This window comes from Haemaphysalis longicornis, unplaced genomic scaffold (assembly GCF_048455015.1).
Source record: "Haemaphysalis longicornis isolate Haplotype H1 unplaced genomic scaffold, Haemaphysalis longicornis Haplotype H1 scaffold_4, whole genome shotgun sequence".
Classification (NCBI taxonomy): Eukaryota; Metazoa; Arthropoda; class Arachnida; order Ixodida; family Ixodidae; genus Haemaphysalis; species Haemaphysalis longicornis.
Genome location: NW_027526361.1, coordinates 70,648,424 through 70,668,052, shown reverse-complemented (window position 1 = coordinate 70,668,052; position 19,629 = coordinate 70,648,424). Strand labels below are relative to the sequence as shown.

The 19,629-nt window shown below is 46.9% G+C and overlaps 2 protein-coding genes across 2 annotated transcripts in view; both read left to right on the top strand.

Annotated features, from left to right (window-relative positions):
* Positions 1-19,629, top strand: part of LOC144179786 (uncharacterized) — a 164,178-nt gene that overhangs the window by 96,034 nt on the left and 48,515 nt on the right. The window lies entirely within an intron of this gene.
* On the top strand, positions 6,966-12,048 carry LOC144178899 (uncharacterized). The gene is made up of 4 exons (XM_077707043.1): positions 6,966-7,533; positions 8,414-8,690; positions 11,500-11,719; positions 11,948-12,048. Exons 1-4 carry the CDS (start codon positions 7,442-7,444, stop codon positions 12,031-12,033), a joined length of 675 nt encoding a protein of 224 aa, XP_077563169.1. The 5' UTR covers positions 6,966-7,441; the 3' UTR covers positions 12,034-12,048.

The window sequence follows — 19,629 nt, the reverse complement described above, 5'->3', positions numbered from 1 at the left end:
AAGCTTGCCCGAAGTTTCCGCAGTGGCCGGTGTCAGTGGCGCTTGAAAAAGTGTCGCTCCTTGGGGCATACGCGCCCCTAAAAGCCTTTCTCTCTCGCCCTCTTCAAGACGCCGCCAGCGGGAGACAACAGGTCACGTGTTCGAGTCCCCGAACGTCAACAAGGGATGCGGCGGGATGCCGCATGGAGAATCCTATTGTGAGACTGGAACAGGAAAAAAAAGCAGCCACTTTTTTCTGCTCACCCCGTCGCTGCTGTGGAGCCTACTATTTTTTTTTTCTTTTTTTCGTTTGTCCCCCGTTACCACGTCCCCGACTGCGACGACAACTAAAAAAAGGAGGGAAATGCGTTTTTTCCCTCTGGAACATAGCATTTGTCAAATGGATTGTCAAAGGAAGCAGCAGTAGTTTTGTGCAGAGGATCCCTGCTAATGATACAAAAAGAGGAAAAAAACAACAACAAAGGCTGCAAGCCGCACCCCAGCGAAGTCAGCAGGTAACTGCAGGAGGCAGACACGACGGAGAAGCTTAGGCTTTGATGGCCTGGACCCTGCTGGAATGGTACGGCAACAACAACAATAACAACAAAAAACTATGCAATTCGCACTGCTTTCGTTCGTCTTTGTGCTATCGTTCGTCTTTGGGGGATTTCGACAGAATTACGACGCGTGGGTAGCTAAGTAACAGCGCTGATGATGATTAGAGATGGTTTCGGCCAGCTGTAATCCTTCACGTTTCTGTTGCGTTACGTCTGCTGTGCCCGCTTTTGCGTGTTGCCATCACTTTCGTGACCTCGGTGACCGCGCTCGCGAGGCGCGTCTGCCTCACAACCGGAAATAAATGTATTCATACACCCCGAGGAAAAAGCAGAAGAGAAGAAACGGCTTGTGGGACTGCGGAATAAAAGATGGCAATGATGACAAGCAACGGGCTGGAATAGCTTTCACCGTTCCTTTTATTTTAGCATTTCCTTCACCCGCGCGGGCAGCAAGCCTGTCCGGCTCATGCATTCGTTCTGCTCCTCAATGCCGCTTCGAAAACAGGCCGGACAGGTGTCATAACTCAGAAACTCGTATACCTGACCGCTGCTCTCCAGGACGCCGCCGGCGCCGCCTCGCATATGCCCTCTCGGCCCGAACGCTTGGGCGCTCGGCGAATGAAAGCCGCTCGGAGACGCGCGGTCGCTAGCAAAGTAGGCGAAAGGATGAAGGATCACACCAAAGTGCCTTGGCTTCGCCAACCAATTCGTCACGTGCCAGCTGTCGCGCACCCACACCACACCCCTCAGATACGGAGGGTGTGGAAGCAGTGGAATCACGGTATGGAGGATGACAGGCTCTTCTTAGTGACCGACCTCTAAAAACACTCGCTAGAGTGACATCACGTTGATGAAAAAAAAAAAAGGCTTCAAAAACAGAACAATAGGGGTTTAAGGCGCTATGCTAAGGCTTACCTTTTACTTGTGAGGTGTATTTTTACCCCACGCGGCCGCAGCACCCATAGCTGCCCGGGTGGCCGCAACACACACCACGGGCCAAAGCTGAAAAGCAGCGCAAAATAGCGAATAAAAGTCTCGTGGTTCCTCCGGGGTGCCTGGGTTTTTGCTGACCCCGAAAAACGCGGGCTCGTCAAAAAAAAAAAAAAAAAAAAAAAACGCGGGCATCGGAGGAGACTCCCGAGGGTGGTGGCTGCAGAGGCGGCATTCGCGACGAGGGGAGGCCTCAGTTCGTTCCGGCGAGCGCGCGCGTTGCTCACCCGCATGATGGATGACCCCTGATTCCGCTTCCCAATGGGAGCCGAAAGAGAGAGGCACGAGGGAACCACCTTTCTGATTGGGTTTCCGCGTGCTGCGCCTCTCTACACGAAGAGAGGAGAGCGAGCACAGACGCAGCCGTGCTGCATATTGATGCGACGTAAGTTAGAAACTATGCCTCGGGTTTAGCATCCTGGCTGGGTCCCCGTTAAAGTCACCCGCAGGGACCAAATTCCGGAGTGAGCTCTGCTATTACGGCTTTGGGCAGCAGTGTTCTGCTCATGTAAGCAAACGTGCGTGTACCTCGTTGTATTCGGGTGTTATGCCAGCTATAGCTAGAATTTCTGGTTGCGACATCAGGTTGAGTGGTTGACGTAAACAATTCCAATTAAAATTATACTGCTATCAGTATTTTTAAAGAATGTTTGGGGCACAAAAATATGGCAAAAAGTTTGAACCGCAAACACTACCGCTGCTCTTGTCTTCCGGAAGAAAGCATTGCTATTATACTCGGGAACCAGTTAAGAACGGCAATAGCTCATGTATGGTATCACTCCGCCTAAGCGACGGACCCGACTGTCAACGGGCGCGCGCGTTTTGAAAGGAGACTGTTATGAATGCGTGGTATCGTCTGCCTTTCCTCACGTGGTTTGCTTGTCGTCGCTGCAGTAGTTTATAAGCATTTTAATTAAAAAATTAACTAAAATGGCTCTTGCGGCGTTCAAAATACTCCCAGTAACGTTATATTTGCGCCGCGCGGAGTAACATCCGGCTGCGGTGACGAGGCACAGTGGCAACTTCCGTTGCCGTTCTTAAGTTGTAAGCGGGTATAGCAAAATTTCCTTCTGCAGCCATTTTCCGTGATTTAGAGCGCATGGTGTGTCATAGTACGCTATACTGAAGCAGTTGTTTATTTTATGAATTCACTTTCCTGGTGTCGAAGCGTTCGGCGCCGTTTGAAACGTAAAGTACTAACGTTAACAATTTTTTTGTGTGCACACGTTGATATTAAACCGTATATAAACAAAAATTGTGCCATGTCGCCGGAGAGCAGCCGCATGATCAACTCCCACAGCTCGTAAAATGATCCCGAATAATACCGCCATTTTGGCTGGTTCTATGGCTCGAAGATAGAACTTCGGTGTCTACCGGTTGATCACTGCGTTCCACTTATAGACCAGGTCGGGGTGAGCAAACAACCCGACGGAATGCGAGCTATCGAACGGCACCGTGTATTTTCGCGACCGTGGGGAACTCACACCGCCACTCAGCTCGCTCTCTCAGCGCACTGGGATCTCGATGGCGGGCACGCACATTCGAAGCGTTGCGTCGAACGAGAAATAATTGGCCCGGGATAACCGATTAAATAAGATCGCAGCAGCAGCGGCAGTCCAAAGCACGCTCGCACCGCGCTGCATGCACGACTCGCCCTCGTGTCCGGTCTTCCAGCTCACCTTCCTCTCCAGCGAAGGAGTAGTCGCGCGAGTCATTCGATAAAGAGCAGCGCCGTCCATCCGTGCGCGCCCGCTGCAAGATTGGTCGTGCCCCGCATCAAACCTGGACAGCGCGGCAGCGGCCGCGCATATTCATGAACCCTTACCGACGAAAGAGCGCGATGCGATCGAGGCCCGACCCCTCGGTGGCGGCCCGTCCCGCGTCTCGCCCTGCATGGGAGCCCGAACCGAGTCCGAACGGCTCGCACGCACGCACACGTGTACACAGCCGCGGCACGGACTGCGTGTAACCTCAGCGAGAAATTAGAGAGGGCAGCGGCCAGCCCGACGTCGCTAATGGGACATAATTGCCCACGAACAGAGCTATGCCCTGCCCGTTGTTCTGGAGCACGCCGAAGAAGAAGGTTGCGCGAGCCCGGCGACGCCGACGAAGGACGCTCCCGGGAAGGGCGGCAGCGGGCCGGCCCAGGCGCCGGGGACAAGAGACCCGGCCTAATGATAGTCCCGAAACAGAAACAGCGTGCCGCCGCAATTATACTGCGCGGGCTCGGCGTGTGTGATGGAAGCGATGGAGTCAGCCGAGACGGACACCTGCCCGACGCCGGCGAAGATGAGGGCCTGGAGAGCCTGTCAAGCGCGGCTAGGTTGCACGAAAGTCGAGGCCGCGCGACGGTTCCCGGGAAAGAAGACATCCGCGGTACCGAGGCCATCACCACCGAGACGCTTCGAGGTTAGCTCATTGTCTTTCTTCTTGTACACTCCCTTGGGCTACCCCGCAGGCACGCAAGTTCAAGACGGTGTTAAGGGAGGCCTCGCAATTGTCGGATCCTTGTACCGACCAGATACACAGTAACAGAAATGGAATCATGTTCCCTGTAAAGACGTAAGCGTGCGGCCTTACCCAGGCCTGGTGGTGAGGGAACGAGACCGCGTATTCGCTGCCCTCGAGCGCGGTGAGGTAAGACACTCGAGGTTCGCCGTGCAGGAAAAGAGGAACCATGCTCCGATTGGCCCGAGCCTAGCGGAGGTTCGCGAGTTTCTCCGTACATGGTCAACGAATCTCTCCTGTCGGCGCAGCTCCCACATGCCCGACGCACGCACACACAAACAATTAAAAGAAGTGAAAGATAAAAAAAATAGAAAAGAGACCGCACAATAGTGCACGGTGACGACAGGGTGCGTGACTACCGCCTGGAACCTCTGGCGGCGACAGTTTCCTCCTCGTACGAACTGATGTCTTTGCTCCAGCCAGTACAGTCGCATTCAGCGTAGTCGGGGTGTGGCTGCTGCAGGGTTCAGTCTTGACGGTCCATTCATCCTGCGGGCTTGCGATTGTAAAATACATAGCGAGTCACACGCATTTTCATGACATGTAGCACACACGTTGCCCTTACAAAAATGGGTTCTGAATTTCTGTTGACGTTTCATTGAGTTCTCATTGATTCAACGGAAAATCAACAGAAACTCAATGTTCATTGAGTTTACACATTGAGAACACAACGGAATTTTCGTTGTGGTCCGCACAATGATTTTTCTATTGTGGAGTTCTTGTTGACTTTTTGTTGTATTTTCAGTGACTCATGGTGATTATTTGTGAAACTCAATGTTCATTGAGTTTACACATTGAGAACACAACGGAATTTTCGTTGTGGTCCGCACAATGATTTTTCTATTGTGGAGTTCTTGTTGACTTTTTGTTGTATTTTCAGTGACTCATGGTGATTATTTGTGAAACTCAATGTTCATTGAGTTTACTCATTGAGAACACAACGGAATTTTCGTTGTGGTCCGCACAATGATTTTTCTATTGTGGAGTTCTTGTTGACTTTTTGTTGTATTTTCAGTGACTCATGGTGATTATTTGTGGGCAAGTCATCAGCAACTGATGCCAAATACTATCTGCATGCTTCTTCGACATGGACAGCCACGTGCACTAAAACTTTAATACCCACTGTCCTGGATGTATGAGCCTAATTAGGCAGCATCTTAGCATATTTTTGTGCAGTGTGAGTGTATTAAATAAGTTGCATTTTTGAAGGAAGTTGCATTTTGTACAGGTAGCCAGCTTTCACAATGCAACTCTCAGCGCTTTCTTGTACATATGGCAACATATCCATACGACATGCATGATATCATAACGATTTCGAGATGTCTTCAATATCACAAAGATTTCAACGAAAATCACATAACTTTTACGGCATGTTGTCGACACCTTATGAATTCAACGACATTTCGTTGTCCTCAACATCATGAAGGTCCAATATCGCAAAGATTTCAACGACTTGTCGAATAAGTATAACGACATGTCTTTAATGATAAGGACTTCTACTAGATGTCGATATACTGCAAGATTATAAAGGTCTGATATCGTAAAGAGTCAAACAACATGTCGAAGATCAACAACATGTTCATGATATAAAGATTTCAACGATGAGTCCTAGACGTTCTGCAACATGTCTTCAAGGTATTCTTACAACATGTCACATATCGCACAAATCAGCGCGTCATGTCTGATGCTTTGTGTAACATCTCGCAGACAATATATGTTCTGCCTTGTCAGCATTGGAAGCATACAAAGTACAAGATACAGCACAAGGTAAAGTACAGTACAAACTCTGATAACTTGCACTTTCAGTGTGATCGAACAAAATTCAAATTCTTGTTTATACTGTTGTTTTATCAATGTTTCTAGAGTGCATATTTCAATTTCAGCCATTCAGTTAACCCATAAAATTCACTTGTCCATACTACAAAATATCCGCTGCTTCACCATTAGCTAAAAATTTGTCTCCAGATATCATTAAACAGCAGCGTCTATATCTGGTATAGACGCTAGACGAAAACGTTTGCGTTCTGATTTTTCCCTTCTAGACGGACGATAGCATAACGACAACGATGTCAAGATATGCTTTGACTCATACCACGGCAAGCACAATCGTTTGTTGCTGAAGCCTCGGTTGCTCTTCGTCAACAACAAACTGAATCGGCCGGACAGTTTTTTTCGATTGCGTGTTTCCATTTCTGCGCAGGCCGGCGGGGGCGGCCCATGTTACATCTTTTTCGCTCGTCGCTGCCGCCCACAGTACCTGTTTGCTGCACTTATTACGTCGCCGCCACCACATGCTTCGGTCTCTTTAATATTGCCTTGCATTATCCCCAACTTGTTACAAACTCAGAGGTTTTCGCTGCTGTATGCGCCTGACATGCCAGGAGTGACATCGCTTGTAGTTTTAGCGCGATGTTTCTTGTCTGCAAGATCGGTGCGTGACAAACAAGCGTTACCAACGCCACAACGGCCACAATTCCAATGGCGCATGCCATTTCCTTGGCATGCGCCGTTGGCTTGCGAAGAAAAGATCGCGGGTGACCTGCGATAGCTTTGCTTGAGTCAAATAAGGGAGCTCCGGCTCAATCGCTCGGAGTACTAACAATGTGACCTCGTCTGCAAGATCGGTGCGTGAGAAACAAGCGTTAGAACTGCCAGAATTCCAAAAATGCAGCATTGACGCCCCCCACAAGAGAGGAACGGCTCAACTAACTCCGTTCCAGCTCAATAAAACGTTTTCACCACCACCACTAGACACAAACGACAATTTTCATTGCCGGCTTACGTAGTTATACAATCATTTTAGACATTAGCTGAAGTCCCGCGTGTATGGCCGAGTGGTTACGTCTTCGATTACTGATTTGAGGGTCCGTAGTTCGAATCCTCGTCGGATGTCTTTTTTTTTTCTTTATGAAGGTTTTATTACCTCTTCTTTTTTAAAACCATAGTAAGCGCCTGTTCCTTGCTTTCAATCACACCGACGTTTGCCACCCTCTTCCTAAACCCAAAGTAGTTCGTTTTCTCGCACCTCCTCTGTAGAGAAACCCGCCGTGAAAACAAAACCAAAACTAACTTTAAAACCTTTACAATTTAAGTATATATGTCAGTTAGTTTACTGTTATTCGCTTTTGCGTTTAAAAACCTCAAATTCAAGTTATAAACACTTTTAATACTTTAAAAGCAGGAAGTTAATTACCAATAACACAATTTTCGTCAAACACAGAAATGCTGCTATTGCAGTCTGGCAACTATCACTCCCTTTTTGTGTGTTTGTTTATGGAGTTGGTTTTGTGCGGAGTGGTAGCTGGGGCGATTTGTTCAGTTTTATCTATTTCAAGCTTAAATCATAGTTATAAAAGCTTTATAGGGTGACGATCATCGCCTCAACGATCATCGCGCGTCAAAGGTGGATGACATTGCGTCCGAACAAAGTGTCGGTGTCCTTGAAGGGCAAGACGAGCGTGAAGAAGGATTTTAGGCGGGAAACGTCGTTTCTGCTGGGGTGAGTACGCATTTTTTTGTTTTTCTGTTCTTGTTCGGAACGAGTTCTGGTGCTTATGGGTCAGTTATTCGGTAGACCCCCATCTCATTTGCTCTCAGAGCCTATGCGATATAGCATACTTGTTTGGCGCCTTGGATTTACCAGTCTACCGTTTCCGCAGCCGTCAGCATCAATTTACGCTGAAGCTAGACCTTTGTTGCGATGCTCGCGCTGTAGAACGCGGCAGCTAATTATTTGACATCACGCAAGGCTCTTAAACACCGGGGCGTTTGTTTGTTATGTGTCTCTCAAACAGTGCCTTTGCGGCGACTGTTAATTCCGTGCAGTGCGCTTCGCAGCTATTACGCTCGCGAGACCGGCTGCCGCCGTCGCGACCCGTCTCGTGGTCTTCGGGCCGCGATATGCGTCGTGGTATGCGTGCCGTACTCGTGAAGCTCACATTCACATACGTGGAAATTGAAGGTGAAATGCGCGCGCGTGGTCTCGCAGGGGCGCCTGCCCACTCAACTCTATTTATATTGGAGAATCGAACTTGCAAAGGCAAGCTAGGCATTGAAATGGAGGAGCCTCAACTAGTACACACCAGTTCCGATTGAAAGCTAGCGATGCATATGGGCTGCTAGCAAGCGTTCCATGCAAATTAGCATAGCAGTGAGCTTTGCATATATCAGGCATACCCCACTCACAGAACCTGCGTGCCTAATAAATACATTACTCTGACCTAAATTTCAGTTTGGGTGTTGCGGGAATGTTCTTATTAGGGCCTTGGAGGTTACTCATTAACGATTAATAATCTGCTTAATGTAAGCATTCGTGGTTTGTGTGTGCTTTTCTTGTATTTCATCAAGTGCCACCACACTCACAGATTATGCACTTTCAGGTGCTGCTGCTGGCTGTCCGGGTTGGCTGGCTGGCTTTCAGTCCAGTTTCAAAGGCTTTGCCAGGGCCCTCCGTGGCCAACTGACACTGCACCTGCTGTACCCAAGTACTGCCTGGCCTTTCCTTGGTGCTGGGTACGCTTTGCCGCCAGGAATAGTCAATCCTTCATCCATCATCTGGCCGCTTGGACCACCCGTTCAGAAGCCAGCGCATTTGCTCAACGCATCGGTCCAGGCACCGCTGCCACATCAGTGCACCCACTGATTATGTACTTTCAGGTTAGTTATTTCATGTTGGAACCTGTCATAATGTATACTCTAATACACTGTCATAATGCAGTGCTCTAGCCCCTGGTTATTTGAAAGTTTCATGAAGCAGTGTTGTGCATTTTGAGTGTGTCATTGCTTAGCAGGGATATTGAAGCGAATCTGGGGCCAATGGCTAAAGTGCAAGAATAGAAATTGAACTGACTTTGAAGCAAGTATCCGTATGTAATCAAGCCAAGCAAACATTTAGGATTTTCGATATGGTTTTGAATTTGCAATACAGACTGGTGTGGAGCTACTTTCCATTTTAAGTAAGCTTACAATATTATCTACTTCAGATCATACTGTTATTAATCACACTGTACCGAAAAGTACATACCGCAGTCTGTAGATTTTGTCGGCACTTTTTTCGCAGTCTCTCATGACAGGCACTATTCTCAGTGATTGGAGGATAGCCGAGGTAGCACCAGTCTTTAAATCAGGGACGGTACTTCACCATTAAATTTTCCTAACAAGCACCATACGCAGGGAACATTTCATCCACTCTCAAGTTGCTAATTATTTATAATATCACATTTGAATATCAGCACGGTTTTCACAAGGGTTACGAGAATTTTTCGCGTACCCAAGCTGCAGCATAAGTGTCTGATTGATTTTCGATGGCTTCCCGTCGATGAAACGGACCAAACATACCTCCAAAGAACAGAAACGTGCGATAAGGATTGAGCATGAGGGTGATTAAACAGCGCTTCCAAAAGCAGCGTACCACCGGGCTCATTCTGGCAAATTTGCCAGGCTCTAAGTCTGCGATTTAGCGCAACGACCCATTTACGGTGACACTCAAGCGACGCAGGAAATTTGTGCAGCCAATAGACTCCGCACATGCAGACACTTGTTTTGTCATGGTGCACTTCGCACGGTTCTTGCATGAGCACTTTGTGCTTACGCTGATTGTTGGTGCAGCCAGTAACGACGTAATCACGCCTGCCCGGACAAGTAGCTTCTGAACATCGCCAAGTAAAAGGCAATGATGGCAATTTTCCCAGAATTCCGAAAATAAACATCAATTGAGGATAAAAAGGTCAGGCGTCCTGCTGGCAGGACGAAACGTGGCCTCACAGGCAATGCCTGTCAGGACAAAGTGGTGTGGACTGGCCCGCCACCTTAGTGGGTTAGGAACAGAATTGATGGGCGAACGGGACACCTCTTGGAAGAATTAAACGTTCTCCTTAGGCACTGCTAAACTTGTTGCTGCTGAAATGCCAAATAAATGACACCGATTTTCGATGCCGTTCGGTGCGTCTGATATTCACGCATGGCACGGAGCAACAGCGTGGGACTCAGCGTCGTCTGCTCGCCCCGCAGTCCGAAAGAATTGGTGGCGCCCAGTGCAGGATGGAAATTGTTGTCTATCATGTCTGCTATAAAATATGCCCATGTGGTTGAGATTTCGGCGCATGTAAAGATGCGCAGGTTGTCAAAATTAATACGGAGCCCTCTACTATGGCTCACCTCACAGTCTGTGTAGCGTTGGTGCATTAAACCCGAGAATCAATCAATTATAATTTATGCTTCATCTACATTGAAAAGAAAACACTTGAAAATCTTTGTCCCCCAGGTAGAATCTCTGTCACCGCCACTGTATGTAATTTTATTGCACTCTTACCTCGCAGTCGTTTCCACCCAGATCCTGTGCATAATCGCTCAGCATTGGAAGCTCAGGCGGAGGATGGTCATGCGCTCAACATACCAGAACACTGTCACTAGAGCACCTCTCAAACTCTCGTACTCCTCAAGAAGTGCGCAGCATGCCTGGGGGGGCACAGTAAAAACAGTGCCTCTTATCACACGCCACCACCACATGAAATATCGTTGCAGCTTTAAGTGCATAAATTTTCCTTATTCGAGCCACAGTCATTTGAAGCAATGAAAAAAAAATAAGGCAATCAGCGCGCGGAGATGACACAGACAGTGCAAAATTACCTTATCTGAGCCGCTGTCCGCACCTGTCCAATTGTCACGCTGTGCTAGCATTCATCGTGCAGCCTGCTTCGTGTCTGTGGTTGTAGGAGGCGTGAACAGCGCAGTGCGGAATTTCGAACCAAAAACAATGCTGGGTATCCCTTACGACAAGGCATTCGCAAACCCACAATCCTGCAGAAAGAACACCAGCCACACAAAAAGTTCCTGCTAGCACCACGCCGCAAACCACATTTCGCGTATGACCCTCGTGCACTGCTAGCCAATGAAAAAATGAAGGAGCAAATTGGCCTAGTTGTAACTAGGGTTCACTCTTTTCAATTTAAATAATTTAAAAAATCAATAACAGTCTGCTCATTTTATTTTGCTGAATTGGGTGCTAAAAAAAGGTCAGTTTTTTATGGATAGTTGCATGAGTCAGGGCAAGGCATCGTACTGCCTACTTTGTGTGCATTACAGCCATCTGACTATTTTAGCCACATAACCTTTCATCCAGATTGACCTAACAGCACCCAAATGGTTTTTTTGGCCTTTCTACCACAAAGCAATACACCCACGGTGTACTGCAGTGGGCACTTGGCAAACACTTTAATGAATTCTTGAAACGCTTGTTTAAACAAGCCGAAAGCATGTTGAGGTATGCATGTTCACCCATAAAAACTAAAAATATACATTTAAATTAAATCTATTCGAAAAGAAGTTTTAGTGGATCAATGCCAAAATCTGTAAATGAATTACCGTAATATTCTGAGAAATTGTTCATGGGTACTCAAACTCTTCATTGTCTCGATCCTGGAGTTCATGTTGGTTCAGCTGTTTCGGTTTTATTTTCTGCTCGCAGGTTGACATTGGGGGCGGTGTGCTAATTGAGAAGGGGTACCTGGATCAGCTGGTGCATGCGTGTGCGAGTGGCCCTGGCAAATTTGCCAGGGCTCTTTTGCGCCATGTCTTCACTCCGGAGGAGCTCAAGGGGAAAACTCTCTTTGGAGGGAAAGGCAAAGCCCAGGGCGACACTCCTACAAAGCCAGGGTTGGACCCCGTGCGGGTGAAGGCTGTGGTCGGTGAGTGCACATGATTTGCATTTAGAGTGCCAAGAACAAAGCTGTCATCTTTGTCAACTTGTAGCTAATCACCCGTTTTTCTTCATGTGCACAGTGAGATCAGTGCATCCCTTTTATGCTTTTTGGGAAAGTGTCTATTTTTGCACACTTTTATTACTAATTCTGAGAACTTGCTGAACACGTTTTCATTTTTTATAGTAAATCATAAATTCATTCTATCTCTTGCAGGCTACACGGGCCAGAAGTTTCCAGGTGTGAGCGCCGGTTACATAAAAAATAACCTATCATCGCTTTTGAATCGGGAAATAAAGTAAAAAGTGCACGCTGAACACCTTGTTTTTCTTTTTGCATGTCTGCATGAGGCAGAATTTTTAGTCACATGACATGCACTACTGCCACACCATAAACTCGTGTATTGGTGGTGCGATAAAATGTAGATTCTTGTTCAACCTACAATGATCGCAAAAACCTTTGAAAGAAATCGCAGCAGAAACACATTGAGCATTCGTGTAAAACTCAACAACATATCAACAGAAACGCATGGGGCACTCGTAAAAATCTCGACAAAATATCAACAGAAACGCATGCGGCACTCGTAAAAATCTCAACAAAATATCAACAGAAACACATTGGGCACTCATAAAAACCTCGACAAAATATCAATACGAAATTCAGTGGAGACTCAACGGAAAGGCAACAGAAACTCAATGGGAATTCGACGTAAGAAATTCAACGGAAAATCAATGAAACCACGGTGGCCACTTTTCCTGAAAAACTCAACAAATCCTCAACACAATCTCAACAGAAATTCTTTGGATACTCAACAATGTTTGTTGAGTGAATTCAACAAAATTTCTTATGAAACTCAACAATCATTTTTGTAAGGGTGATGCATTCGAAATAACTTAGAAAAACTGGTTTACGCTACTTTTGTGCATTAGGTTTTTGATTTCGATTGATGGTAGTGTTTAACGCGCCGACTTTTCACAGGCGATGAAGCGCGCCGTAGTGGAGGGCTCCGGATTAATTTTGTACCCCTGGGGATCTTTAACGCCGCCGAAATCTCGAATTAACGGCAGTTTTTGCTGTTCGCCTCCATCAGAAAAGCGGCCGCCGCGGACGAAAATCGAACCCGCGTCCTTGTGCATTAAGTTTGCTTGCGCAAGTGGTCTGACGTGATGAATTACCAGCAGGCCAAGAATGCTGCCTTTATTACGCACATTACTGTAAAATTTCAACCATGACTAACCCGGCCATGCAAGACAAAGAGCTTCTATACTCTCAGTTTGCTTTCGTTTGAGGGCGTTTTTTTTTTCTTTTAAAAATGCAAAGAACAGCTTGTGAATTTTTGCTTACATGGCTATGGGAGAACACAGTGATATACCCAAAAATATGTGGAAGGGGGCGGCTTGTTGCCCTGACATGCATGCAATAGCTGGACATCTCTGAGTCTTTGAGAGTAAGCAGAAAAAAAAGAGAAATACAACAAAGGCATTCAGTCCTTTTCTTGGTTTCCACGTATCGTATTGTATCGTATCGTATCGTACCCATGCCACCCATCCGGCAAATTTTTGAGCTGCGTGGTTCCGTTGTTTATCCCGCTTCCGCGAACGTCAATGGGCTTTCTCGCAAAGACGCATGTGGATCGCTCATGTATATTAAAGGGACATTCAGGGAACTTCTCAGAAGCCCATATAAGCCGCGACGAATAAAGCTTCTCTCCCGGACCCACCATGTGTCGCCGAGACGTCAGGAGGGGTATTTAAAGGCATATAAAATACGAGATCCGCGCGGTGGTCATGATAATCCAGCCTCCGCCACGCGAATCAACCTTCACAAGCGGCGAGGGGGGCGCACACACGTCGCGACGGCCCAGCGGTCACACGGACACATGGTCATTCGTCCTCCGCCGTATTCTCCGCGCACCACGAACTCCGAGTGGAGTCCTGCATGGCTGCACCTAGAGCTAGCATACGCGGCGCGCAGGGCGCAATGCCTCATTCACGCCTGTCTATGCCATTTAGCGGCTTTAGTGCGGCCGCGAACGTATGTATAGGGCCGCGCAGGGATGCGCTCGATCGTCGCTTTCTATACGCCAGGGACTCTCACTGCTCACAGACATGTATGGCATCGCATATACGGCGTGAGCGGACAGGCTTTGACCAGTCTTCTTTTTCTTCTTCTTCATGGGCGATCTCTTTTTATGTATTCAATACCGCCGCCCCGGCGCGACCAAGCGCTTAACCTCCGACGCAGCAGCAGCAGCAACTTCTTCGTGCGTCCCCCCACCCCCTCTTCTGTTAAACGCTCGTACGTGTTCTGGCGCGGCAAGTCGCAGCAGCCGCAGGACAGGAATGCGGCTCTTTTGCTGCCCATAACAACCTGTGCACCTCGTGTGGGGCGTTTGTCCTCCGCAAAGTGGCTAGCTCTTGTATACCATGCGATTACCAGCATTGGTGAAAACAAGTTTGAGCTCTTATACCTTTGACGGGTCAAGCTTATAGCTATCGTACCAGCGCGACACAGTCAAAGGTCTTTTCTGTGGCACTCATCTTGCTCTAAATAAATGGTGTAACGACTAAACGAGCGCAACCCTTCCACTCTAGCAAAGTAGCGCATTTTGAACACCTGGAAAAGTTATAAACCCCAGCAGCAGCAACAAAACAATGGAATGTGCCGCTGCGCAGCGATCAAAGTGTCAGAGGGTATGCATGTGTGCAGTAATTTATATACTGAGTACTCATTCGCCGAAATATTTTAGGGTGAAAATTTAGATGGAGGAATATTTTCACGTTTCAGAGATGGTCATACGGGTGCCAAGGATGTCTATATAAAGCTTTTTAGCGATGTAACAATAACTTTACACAGTGACTTTGCAGCTCGTGGGAAAATTCGGTCTACCTCGATGTCTAAACACGAAACTATGGGAATAGCCGCTGAATGTTGATAGAGAAGTTTAAATGGGGATTATAATCTCAATTGAACTAACTTGGTGGAACGCTGGGAAAGCTCCAACATGGACCAGCCAATAGGGAGAGCGGACGCGGCAGTGAGGACGAGCGGCTGAAGCCCCGTCAACAATGGTCTTACGAATAAAAAAATTCCCACGGTTTCTGATATTGATAAAAGGTCACCGTACTTCAGCGTCAGCTGAAGGTATACTGTTATTTAAATTATTGGGAATATAAGCATTAAAATTGGTACAAATTGTTCACTGCTCGCACTTCATTTACGTTGTTTATTTGTAAAGCTCATTCATAACGCCATCTCCATGTAATTATATGTATGTGTTAGTATGGGCGTAACCAACCGGCCCAATTTGATCTATTATAACGTCGTACAAGTGCACCGCCATATGAATTTGGCGATTCCGGACCATTTAGTGCACTCTGGAAAACACATATCGAAGGGACTCCGCAAAAATTCCTATAAACACTTTCTCTCTTTCTTTCGCGTCTGTAAGCATTGTGGAAGCTTTAGTTGCCAGCACGACGCGGCATGGTTTGCTCGTCGCAGCAGATACGCCTTCAGTCTTTGCTTTGCTTTTGTAGCTTTCTTTTTAAAGTGGCCATCGAATGCGTCAATCGCTGCAATTGAAGGAAAACCAGCCAATAGCCGCTACACCGCTGCAATGATGTAATTCCAGCGGTCGAAGGCCGGGAGAGAGAGAAAATTTTCTTGAGAAGTTTCTAAGTTATCTGACGGGCATATAGCACTACATTTGGCTGAGCTACTTCGCGACCTCCTATTCTAAGTACTGGATGTGTTGGTTGACTACGTTTTGAAAGCATTTAAGATTTAGAACACAGTTTAAAAAAGTGTTGCAGGGTCCCTTTAAGGCGAAAGTTTTGAGTTGTAATTGAGTGAGAAACCGCCGCCGTTGTTGTGGTTGTTGTTGTCCCGTACACAAGATGGCCGCCACTATAAAGAGTAAATAGAAAAAAAAACATTTGAATTGGAATGGAATTTGCAACGGGGTCTGCAGTGTAAGAGACTGCTGCGTTACTATTGCACTATCTCCGCACGCTACCAGCTGTATATAGAATAAGAGTTAGACGCATACGTGCCTCGTGAGAGGCGAACGTGAGGGCACGTGAGTAGAAGAGAGGCTTCCTAGCCGGGCCGATCTCTTATTCTGGTTAAGTTGTGGCGCTTATCACCAATCTTATTGATTGATTGATTGATTGATTGATTGATTGATTGATTGATTGATTGATTGATTGATTGATTGATTGATTGATTGATTGATTGATTGATTGATTGATTGATTGATTGATTGATTGATTGATTGATTGATTGTGAGGTTTGCCGCACCGACGCCATACACAGGCGATGAGGCGCGCAGTAGTGGAGGGCTCCAGATTAATTTTGACCACCTGGAGATCTTTAACGTGCGCCGAAATCTCGAAAACACAGTCGTTTTCCCTTTTCCCGTCCGTCAGAAAAGCGGCCGCCGCGGCCGGGATTGTAACCGGTCTGTCTGTTGAAGAATTTTTGGCCGAAGGATGAAGAAACGAATGTAAAGAAAGTGACTCAGATGTGATTTAGCGATAAAGAACTCATTGATAAGTATCGCCAGGATTTCGCCTTCAAGGCATGTAAGCATATTTCAGTACCCGAAAAACCTTTATTACGTAAGCTTGCTCTGATATAAGAGTACTTTTCATTGCACAGCACGCTGGTATTTTCGTTTGTGCGTATAAATCCTCGAATCGCTTCAAGAATGAGAATGTTGGAGCCGCGCTGCGAGCCCCATTGTAAGAGTCCGCCGGACGCACTGGAGCTCATGCACCGACGCTTTTGATATACACTCGTTCGTGCCGTGCCGTCAGCACGAAAGGAATTTCATGCGAACATGTAATACATTTTTAAGCCCCGCTGTAGCGAACGGGGCGAGCCTTATGAATATATACCGCTCGCGTCGCAAACAAGAGTAACCGCGTGCTTTGCCCATCGCAACCCTCGGAGAATGCATATTTGTAAACATGGAATATAGAGCATTCGTTCCGGAGAATGCGGGCGCTTCTTCTTGGCAGGGGCGCCTGCTCGGGCCAAGGATGAACTGGCGCGTCGCAACTCTCATATATCCTGCATATATATGGGGCCTTTTCCTTCACGAGAAGGTTAATTTTAATTTTAAATGACTTCGCGTGAAAGGGGCCTACAAGCCACTCGCAGCCAAAGCTCAAGCCAACCCGCCGCCGGCACCTCGGTGATTTGTTTCGGCCAAGCACAGCGGGCCCGATAGCCATGGACGATCCGTTTGTGTACGAGCAGACTTTCGAAAATGCCGCCCTACGCGGGAGCCGGGAATTCCTTACGGCAGCGATTTACTTGTTCGTCGCCAGTGTGTGCATAAAATAACCGCCTGCGCACGTTTTATGTCGCTAGCGGCTCCACCTACGGGAGGAAGGCGGCCTCTTCTGCGCATGCGCAGTAGCCACGAGTCGGGCGCTGGATTTCTGGTCGGTGTGGCCCGCGTAACGCAAGTAGCAGGGGAGAACCGTTGTACGCGTCAGGGCGCGTGCATGCGCGTGGGCCAATTTATGGCTCTCTTTGGGGCGGGTTGTGTTGTACCACCGTGAATCAGGTGGTGCGGGAAGGACGCGGACACGGCCGAGTTGGAGAGGAAAACAGAACGGAGCGAGGACCGCGTATGTCCGTGTCGTCCTTTCCACGACGCGTGCCAGGAAAATTGGCTTTTTGTTTACGTCCCTCTCTGTGTGTGTAGTTGTCGTCGTATTTGTTGTTGTTCACTACTTGGAAAAGGGCCCGCACGAAGTAGAATGTAAGAGAGGTGTGTCTACCAATGTGGGAACAGGCCCGTCTTGATCATATCAGCAACAGGAATTTAGACTCGGTATACTTCATTTTGGCGCCTCCACGCAGTATCCATTCTTCCGGTTCTTCATTAGATACGCAGTTATTTAACCGATCGCCACCAATTTGTACAGTTTGGCAACTATCACTCTGACTTGGCTGTAGTTTTGTTAAGAGGCCCTCAAGGTTCCGTATTAGCTCCCTTGTTTTTTTTTTTTTGTTTAATGATCATCACCGACCTAGCTTACCAAGTAGATGTTCCAATAAGGCTCTTAATTTGCAGATGAGCGCATTCTCTATAACTACGTAAAACACCCTGAAGACCAGTTGGAACTAAATAACTATTTAAAAAGATAGCCCAGTGGTGCTGCGAGTGGTAAATGAAGATCAATACTTACTGATAGGAAGGATTGTCTGCATGTCTATCACAAACAAAATTGCAAAACTAAATTTCTCTTACAACTTTGACAATGTGACAATTCAAGGCGGCAACCGCTATAAATACCTCGGCGCAACGATATCATCAGATCTTGGCTGGACGATGTCAGTCGCGTCACTAAGCAAGCGTTGAACAAATCATTTTTTATCAAGATGGAACTTTCTTTTTCTACACACGAAACCAAACTTCTGACATAGGTCACGTTCATACGGTCTCTCTTGGAATATGCAACATCTGCCCGGTTCCCTCACACCGCGTCCAGCATTACGACTCTTGAGAGGGACCCACAAATCGCAGAAAATAAACCCTGATATCTTTTTGACCATTCGCGACACTAGACCTACAAGACAAATACATTTTTGTGAATTAGAACAGTATTAATTTATTAACAAATTACTTTTAGATATTCTTTTTTTTCCACGCAGCAAAATGGAATGCCTTAGGCTCTGTTATTACTCAACTGCCACCCATTGAGAAATATCTGCAGCTTGCTGAAAAAATTGTACTAAGTTAAGTAACTGTATGGCTGCTGTTCGTATTTATTTGTATTTATTTGTATGTAACCGGTGTGTGTTATTACTGTGTGAAAGGCCCGACAAGCTTGAACTTTAACAAGGTAGCAAATTGGGCGAGTTGGATAGCATTCATGGTGGTAAGCGCGAACGGAAACGACACACAAAGAAGAGAATAGACGACAGAGGCGCTGCAGAACCGGCAGCGCCTGTGTCGTTTATTCTCTTCTTTGTGTGTTGTTTCCGTTCGCGCTGACCACCATGGAAGCTTGAATTTTGTTTTGCTTTCATGCATCTTGGTGTCTGTATTGTTTGATAATGCATAATCTGAATGTTCACTCGTATTCTTATGATTATGCATACTCTGAATGGGCATTTGTACTACTACAATAATCTTGGCGCTGTACCTGCGCACCTGCATATCTTTTCTGTACTTTTGAAAGCATACGCTCGCTCCTTTAGTGATCCCCAAGGTAGATTGATAATAAATAAATAAATAAATAAATAAATAAATAAATAAATAAATAAATAAATAAATAAATAAATAAATAAATAAATAAATAAATAAATAAATAAATAAATAAATGTCACAACTAGGAAGCAACGCACTAATACGACAGACGCAAACTAACCCGCTGTACCGTTCACTCAACCCTGTATTTCCGCGTCACCTGCACTCTCTCCTCTTTTTCGGTCTACGCTTAAAGTTTGTAAACGGAATTCAGATTCGGTCAAGCGACATCGCTCCACGAATAACGGCTAAAACTTGGCTTAAAGCTCAGTGGTTTTTCACCGCGTAGCAAAATTCGTGTCGCGATCTGCAGCAACAACGCCAACGGAACGCTGCTATTCTCTCTCTCTTCCCCCCTCTCGCCCATCTTTCTTCTCCTCGCTTCTACGCCGCAACCAGATGCGTGGGAAGGAGTCCTGGAACAAACGGCGCCCTGCGCGAGGCAGCGGCGACCAGGCCGGTGGGTTGAAACAAAGGAAATTGATTTTCCGCTTCAGTCCTCAGTGTATTTGCGTGCCCGCTCGGTACAAAGCGTGTGAGCGAGGGAAAGGGAGACTCTGCGGTGAAGCGTCGCTCGTGCAGACGTCGGAGGGGAGGGCGGTAACGTGAAACCTAATTTTAAATGGCG

Excerpts from the sequence above, each read along its gene's own strand:
- LOC144178899 (XM_077707043.1), top strand. The coding sequence starts at position 7,442 with ATGACATTGCGTCCGAACAAAGTGTCGGTGTCCTTGAAGGGCAAGACG. Across the intron at positions 8,691-11,499 it reads CACTGATTATGTACTTTCAG|GTTGACATTGGGGGCGGTGT; the intron begins GTTAGTTATTTC and ends TTCTGCTCGCAG. Across the intron at positions 11,720-11,947 it reads GCGGGTGAAGGCTGTGGTCG|GCTACACGGGCCAGAAGTTT; the intron begins GTGAGTGCACAT and ends TATCTCTTGCAG.